Raw genomic sequence first — 8,234 nt, forward strand, 5'->3', positions numbered from 1 at the left:
GCTTAGTTGTAACACTGTGCTACAACTAACCCCGCTGTGTAAAAAATATTTTAAACCTAGCTAACAGTTGCTAGGAGTTGCTGACATGTTTCAAAATGGTGCCATGTTTTAGCCAACAAGACAGTGATTAAGGCAATATAAAGTTAGATTTGGTGACGTACACACACAACTCAGAAACAGAAAAATACGTATGATGAAAAAAATACTTAGATGGTGTCAAAACACTCTTTGTCCCGTATCTTCACAAAATATTACCAAAACTTTTCACAAATCCACGGGTGAAAGTCTTCTGGCAGCGAGAGAAAAAGAGCGTAAACACAACCCGTGTGACCCTGAGTAACTACGTAAAAGGTCCGTGTTACATTTAACCCCGCGTTAGGTTGTGCCCCGCGCTCCCCTATACAGCCAAACGCAGAAGTAAATATACAGCCAAGCTTTTTAACGCAGAATCTGAGCCAGTGTCACTGCCACTGACCATGATTATGTCCATATCACTTGGCCACTGAGTGTAGTTTGGCCGTCTCCTCTTCTTTTTTGCACATGGTTCAGGAGAAACTGCACGTGCTAACGGTGCAGTCTGTGGAGCATTCTTCGCGATTATGTGATCACGTGCATTTTTATGCTTGTTACTGTCCTCGTGTTTTCTCACAGTCTCTTTTTTTTAATTAGTTCCTGTAATGAACTCCGTTTTCCCCGCTATTTCTTTGCCCACTCTTGAACAAAAGTCACAAAACATTTTTTGGACGTTTTGAAATGTCTTACGGCACGGTGTTCATTGACTGATGCGGAAAGATGAATCCCTGTGTCTCTGGCATTCTCTAGCGCGCTCGTGCTGGCACAGCAGCTGGAGCCTGCTTTTTTGTTAGCAGGTGTGTCATCCGTGCTGGTGATTGACAGAGATGAGGATTGCTTGAAGAAGTCAGATATTTTTCGCTGTGACATTTTTTTCTGGCGCGGAAAGGTGACATTCGCTTTACCCGTTCATATTTTGGCGCTTTCACTCAGTTCACACAAACCGTCTCATTTCATGACGTTAACAAAACAAATTTAGCGATAGGCTACTGGTTAAAAAACATGCACGTAGGATGCAAATTTTACAATCAAAGGGAGTAGGTGTAAAGGTGAGTAAAAGGTTAATAAATAGTTAAAAGCAAAACTATAAAAATACATTCAGCCAAAGGCTTTTTAAAAAAAGATATGTTTTTAGACTTCGTTTAAAAACATCAGCTTCTTTCTTCTGAACAAAGTGGGTTTATTAATTTTTCTAAGAAATAAAATATTATTGGAACTTTTGTACTTTACATCATGAAAAGCTTTATTAAATATGTCCACAGGAACAAGGTGTAGTATTTTTATTTCATAAATTGTCACATCAGAACACCAAGTATAGTACAGAGAAAACACAAGCTATAGGCTATATTCTGTACACCGTGTGTGATTGTAGAATGTGAAGATCTGCTGTATTCAGTGCATCATGAAGTAGGAGAGCAGAGAACAGCAGAGGAACAGGACGCTCTGGGTGACACTCTAAGCCCCGTTACACAGGTTCCCCGTACAACATGTGAAGCTCTGAACACTAATTGATGATGCGCCACCACAAATAGATTTAGACGCACAGCCTTTTACAACAGTTGACTGACCTACAAAAGTCCCAGATGAAAAGAAAGAAAACAAAGGTTCAATTACTCTAAGCTGGACATTGGTATATATGTGTTCTGTGTCAAATATTTAAACCTATAAGAGAGTTTAAAAGATAATGACTTTAATCTTCTTTCGTTTCCAGATTCTCACCTGCTTTAATGCAGCGATCTTCAGTTCCTGAACAGCTCACTGTGTTTGAGCAGTTCTGTCCTTCACAATAGTAACATTTATTTCCAGTTGGGACGGGAACTACAGAGGAGAAACTAGTATTATTTTATTTTATGTACAAAATATCTAATGCAACAACACTCCTTTAGCGGCTCCATTCACTCACCACAGACAAGCTGAATGTCATTTGGAAGTAAAATGAGTGTTGACTTTACAGAAGTTATTTGCACATGATCATTGAAGTACAATACAAATACCTGGAGCATCTTGAGCGTTACACAGGTTTGTGCCACAGCAGGAAGTAGTTGTTCTTACATAGCCGAGATTCATGGACACACTTTGACAAGCAGGAGCACAAGCTTTAGACTTCACTGTATAACTAATGCCCCCTGAAGAATATGAATGAGACAGGAAAGACTGATTAAACTGGAAAATGTATTTACAACTTTATTTCATTTTAAACTATTTTTTAAAAACAAATCATAACAATCTGAGAGAAAACAAAAAAAATATAAGAAATCTATCTAGAGTACATGTTGTGACTGAAATTTTGAATTCTGCCGGAAAAACAAGTAAATAATATAGTCTCTATCAGTCAAATAATCAGTATCAGTAAATTTCAATCATATTGGACTTACCAACTTGTACCACTGTTGTTGAACTCGCACACTGAGTAGATCCAGCGGGACATGTTGTAACCGTTTGTCCTGCACAAGAACCCGTCTGACTCGAGCACACATAACAGTCGAGAGAGTGTCCTTTAGGAATAAAACAGAGACAGTGTGAGAGAGAGAGGTCATCAATGATCTGTATTTATAATCAAGAACATCACACACACTATTTGTCTTCATACCTGCAGTGAAGAGAATGAACAGAAGAAAAACTGAGAGTTGCAGATCCATCTTTGATCAGGAGGAGAAGGAAATAAAGTGTCTGTTTCAGTGCCATTGTATAGTGGATCAAAAGGGGAGGATCTTCATGAGAAAATTTACACAAAAGCTTACATCATTTGCTTGCTAATTAATCACAAATAACGGATTAATATGGAAACTATACAATGTATAGACCTACTGTTTACTTAAATCAACCTTCTTAAAGTGATAGGTGACCCAAAAAGGAAGATTGTCTTTATTTACTCACCCTCATGTCATTCAAAACCTGCATGACTTTCATGTGGAACACAAAAGAAGATATTTTGAAAAAAGTGTGTGTGTGTGTGTGTGCGCGCGTGTGTGTGTGTGTGTGTGTGTGTGTGTCCATAAAATGCAAGCCAATGGTTCTCAATGGTGTTTGGACTCAATCATTCTTTAAAATATATTCTTGTGTTCTGCAGAAGAAAGAAAATCACACATACTTAAATTTACATATAGATTTAGCTATTACCTACATTCCGTGATATGGAAAGTTATAGAGAAACCAGGTCAAGACTAGTTTTATGAACTTTTCACTTAAATATACTTTATAGTTGCAACATTAAAGGATAACAATAAGAGCAATTAATTCAGTAGTATCACCTACACATTATGGGACATGTAACAACCCGTTTAAACAGAACCGTAACTTTAATTTTCTATGAGATCATGAACAGTGAGACCAAGCCTTTAATGTCTCAACACATCAGGAGTTTCATCATTTCATCACAATCTCAAACACATGACTCAAATTAGCGTGAATAGTAATTATCTCTTGAGGAAAATTATATGAATATGATTTTTTTGTCTGGTTCAAAACCAAATATATAATATAAATATCCATGCATTTTCCAAGCAGCTTGTCTGATCGGGGATGCTGGAGCCTATTAGGTAAAATATACTATATCTCTTTATTTATTTTTCTTTATTCATCTTATTTTAGGTTAACACAAAAAAGCAAGGAGTAGCCTACAAAAGTAAGAACAAATGATGGATTACTTCAGAATGAATAAACAAATTAAAGAACTAAAAAAAGTGGGCAAACATTAACCAACTCACGTACGAGTGAGTGTCTAAACCTCAGTTATGGGTAGGGTTAGGGCGGGGTCAGGGGTAATTTGTACGAATTAACACGAATTGGGCAACTCGTGAAATATGTACGTTTTAGCAAAAATCGTAGACAAAGGGAACCAGTGCAGGGTAGTCTCAGGTTAGGGTATGGAAGGGAAACACAATATGATTGGATTGAACAGGACACTTCTCAACAAGATCACAACAAAGGAATACAAACAATAAGGTTATATACAGATGACACTCAAAAAAATAGAATATTGTGCAAAAGTTCATTTATTTTAGTAATTCAACTTAAAAGGTGAAACTAATATATTATAGGTTTTAGACTCATTACATGCAAAGTGAGATATTTCAAGCCTTTATTTGTTATAATTTTGATGATTACGGCTTACAGCTTATGAAAACCCCAAATTCAAAATTTGAATATTGTGAAAAGGTGCTGTAAGTCATAATCATCAAAATTATAACAAATAAAGGCTTGAAATATCTCACTTTGCATGTAATGAGTCTAAAACCTATAATATATTAGTTTCACCTTTTAAGTTGAATTACTAAAATAAATGAACTCTTGCACAATATTCTATTTTATTGAGTTTCACCTGATTTTGTTGGTGATGATAAAACAAATTTACTTATTATTGCTGTCAGGCGGAAACCTCGTATTTTTTTAAACACCAAGTTGTCAAAGTTGATATTTATTGTGGTTTTAGTCTTGCGTGTGTCATTATAATATTGACATTTTATGAAGATCAAGCTCAAATGGAGTTATAATTTTTTGGACCTGAATGACAGATATGTTTTGTCCATCACTGGAACAGCCACATCTGAGACGGTCAGTGCGCATATACAGGTTATAAAGTTTATTTGTAGCTGAATGGGCGCTCAGTTTTTCTTGTTGTTGAATACATTTGGCAAAAATCTTATGATTTAAAAGATGAAGCACTATGCACAGGATATTTAAAACAGTAGCCTACTCTTCCGCCATTTAAATGCAAACAACATAAGCCATTATAGACACATAGGCTGCGTTCGAAACCGCATACTTCCCTAGTAGGGAAAAAGAGTAGGCGAGCGAAAAAGTAGGCTTGTTTGAGATGCGCCTTGCCTCGCCTGAAATGTCCAGTAGTATATTCCTGCACAACCGGAGGCTGCAGTTTTAGGACCCCAGTTTTAGGACCGCAGTTTTAGGACCCTAGTTTTTTGTGACAAGCGCCACCTACCGAACTGGATGATATAGCGGCAGCTGCTGTTTCAGGACCGCAGTTCTAGGATCCAGGTGGTTTAGTTTGTACATAGTATCAAGATCCACCTTGATCCTAAGTCTCATTAGAAAATATATATATGTTTTAACAAATAAGATTATGGAATAGAATAGCTCCTGCAGCAGGTGGATTAGAGCAAGTAGCATCAAGCTACACGATACAATTTAAAAGATTAATATTAAACTTTTACTTAAAGCTCACTTTAAACCACCATCGAGTAAGATAGGATATTTGTACCATATTCCGGTCGCGGTTTAAAATGGTTTTAAGTCATAAAAAGATGTTGAAATATGGTATAATAAAGCAATTTATATGCAACTAATGGCTACACCTTGCTTGGCAATACTGTAAACATTCTTAATTCATATGAAAATACCCAAAATTGCACGAAAATCACACACAAACCACATATACTCGAAATCGTGCATTTATTAGCTTCTTGTTTCAGGTGAAGAGATGTGTCTTAGCTTTGTTATCACGGATAACAGGACCGCGTCATGCAGAAGGGCAGGATTATTGTCACGTTGAACCATGTGAGATGATTGACAGCTGTGCAGCGAATGAGACTTGCGTACATTACTGACGCAAATCAGGAAGAGGAGACCCAGATCTCTCTGTGTTCGCTGTTTGAGTTTTATCATAAACACTATCGAGTCTTAAATCTTTCTAATGATGCTCAGTTTGTCCAGATAAAATAAGTAAGAGTGTGATGTTTTAACGAGTAATGAATGTTGAACAACAATCTGTTGTGATTAACAATGTGATCTGTTATCTTTGCCGCGAAAGGGGTTAAATTTGTGTTTTTGGTAATCCAGTTCTGTAGGTGGCGCTGTCACAATAAACTAGGGTCCTAAAACTGCGGTCCTAAAACTGCAGCCTCCCGTTGTGCAGGAATACCCTTCTCGAAATGTCTGCGAGAGTAGGCGGCTGAAGTGAGGGGAGGAGTGAAAAACGTGCAGGCAAGCCGGACAGATCTCTTCAGTGGATCTGACACCTGTGAGATCAAAGATGGATATCGCGGGATTCACGCTCGTGCACAGTGTTGCTAATAAACTGGATGTAATTTAAGTTCTGTTGCTTTTATATGAAAATAAATATAATGAACAAGACACTCAAAGAACTTGTTATTTAATCCCATTCCAAATACACGTTTATCAATAATTTTTTTCTTTACAGACTTGTGTTTTATATATATTTTTGATAGAAATTACATAATCACATAATCCATATAGAGTTCGCACGGTCAGAGAGTTTGGGAATACTCACACACATAATTTATACACATAAAAACACGAAATCAGAGTTTTAAATTTAAACATTTTTAAAAGAGAACAATACATCAAGGTTGTTTAAACCAATGAGCATTAAAGGGGTCATGACATGGTTTTTTTTATTTTATTATTATGTTCCCTTAGGTGTAATTATAGTATTACTATAGTTTTTTTTAACAAAAAACTTTTAAAATGTAGTGATTTATGACCTTTTCCCACCCTGTTTCTCATCCTCTGATTCAAACAGTCTGTTTTGGGGGTGTTTCCCCTTTAAGAGTTCAGTGTTAACGCCCACTGTTATGATTGGCTAACGTCAGTGCCTATGCATCAATTATTAACGCCCCCAGCCAGAGGATTTGCGGATTCGGCGCAACTGTTTAGTAGCGGGTGATGCATGCGAAGCGATGGCTCTTGCAATGATAAAACCTTATTATGTTTGAGCCGGAATCAGAGGAACATGAACCATCACCACAACAACGAAGACTGGATCAGCCCGTGTCCACATGGAAAGTGAAACTATTTTGAATTAATAAAAAAATTGTAACCCGAGACACTTGAAAACGGATTATTGTTGCATAATTATCCTATAGCTTTATTTGCTAACAGTTTAACATTATTTAACTAATTTCAATGACATGATAGGGTGTACCACGGACAAAAATGCATGCACAGGCCATATTTGAAGATGCAGCATTGATAAAGGCAACATTTTTAATTTTCTATCACATGTAGGCCTTCTAGAAAGGCGACATATTTTCAAGATTCTCTTATACAAATGTGTTTATATTAGCCAGTGATAAAAAGTAAGTTTGCAACGTCGTTTTGAGCCCAGAATAGTCGGCACGGACTTATCTTTGAGCAACAGTTTTCTAGCAAAGCCAGCATCATATTGGGATTTTTTCTCAAAACAGTCATCCTTATAATGTATAGAGCAAACGCTTACATTAACACTGCCGTGACTGAGACGTCCGCAAAAAATAAAGTGCATCCATTTTCCCTGACGTCTGGATCTTTCTGCAGCGTATTCAAAGATGTTGTTTGTCCACAGCCAGGAACAGCACATCTGTGGCGTCGTAATTTCCCTGTACACAGACCCACTCGCTGTCCGTCGACTGAACACTTGTGAGGCGCGCAGCGCGCGGGCGCGACAATGATACGAAATGAGCGTAGTTGCCTTGCGCTTTAAGCGTAACTGTCTTGTGCCTGGAGGCGGTCGTATGCAAACGCTGGTACGTCACTTCGTACCGTGACGTCACTTCTTACCATGGATCCAGAACGAGCTGTATTTAGAGCTTGATTAAATAAATGATTCGTTTATAATGGGGAGGACGTCTTAAGCTATGAAACTTGCAGGACGTTTTAATGGTACAAAGACCTCTTATATACCAGAAGATCAAGGCAAATTTGGTTTCTCATGTCATGACCCCTTTAAGCTGTCTCGTCAGCAAGTCGTTTCCCATCGTGCTTTTGATCAGCGCAGTCGGTGATAGCAACTGCAGAATCCGACACATGCGCCTTGCGATCGCGAGAGTTTTGACATACGTCAGCATGACATCAGAGCCAAGCAGACCGCACTCGGACACTTTTCTAACCGGCATGCATCTCGCACTGATCACCGGTGATCGGTTCTAAGCAGATTTTGCTCATCTCAAACAAGCCTATAGTTGGGTCATCTATAGCAATTCCGTGACCGTGGAGAGCAAAGGTTCGTTTCTCATTGGATTTGTCATCTATAAAAGTTAAGTAAAAAAATTAGTCGGGGTGCATCTCACAAAAATGTGGGGAAATTTTGTGAGAGCCCTATATCCAAAATGGCTGCCGTCAGCCAAGCCACAGTGCTGCAAAAGACATGGTTTCTGAGACTATTTGGGTCAAGAAATTCATAAATTATGTAGATTTATTGATTT

At 37.8% G+C, this 8,234-nt stretch overlaps 1 protein-coding gene across 1 annotated transcript; it reads right to left on the reverse strand.

Moving 5' to 3' along the window:
* Nucleotides 1–1,293: 1,293 nt before the first annotated feature.
* LOC306984840 (uncharacterized protein) lies at nt 1,294–2,778 on the reverse strand. Its single transcript, XM_079586545.1, has 5 exons — nt 2,663–2,778; nt 2,448–2,567; nt 2,067–2,198; nt 1,792–1,890; nt 1,294–1,640 (listed from the first exon to the last, which is right to left on the reverse strand). Exons 1-5 carry the CDS (start codon nt 2,709–2,711, stop codon nt 1,528–1,530), a joined length of 513 nt encoding a protein of 170 aa, XP_079442671.1. The 5' UTR covers nt 2,712–2,778; the 3' UTR covers nt 1,294–1,527.
* Nucleotides 2,779–8,234: the final 5,456 nt, after the last annotated feature.

The sequence above is a fragment of the Phoxinus phoxinus genome, assembly GCF_949152265.1.
Source record: "Phoxinus phoxinus genome assembly, chromosome: 17".
NCBI lineage: Eukaryota > Metazoa > Chordata > Actinopteri > Cypriniformes > Leuciscidae > Phoxinus > Phoxinus phoxinus.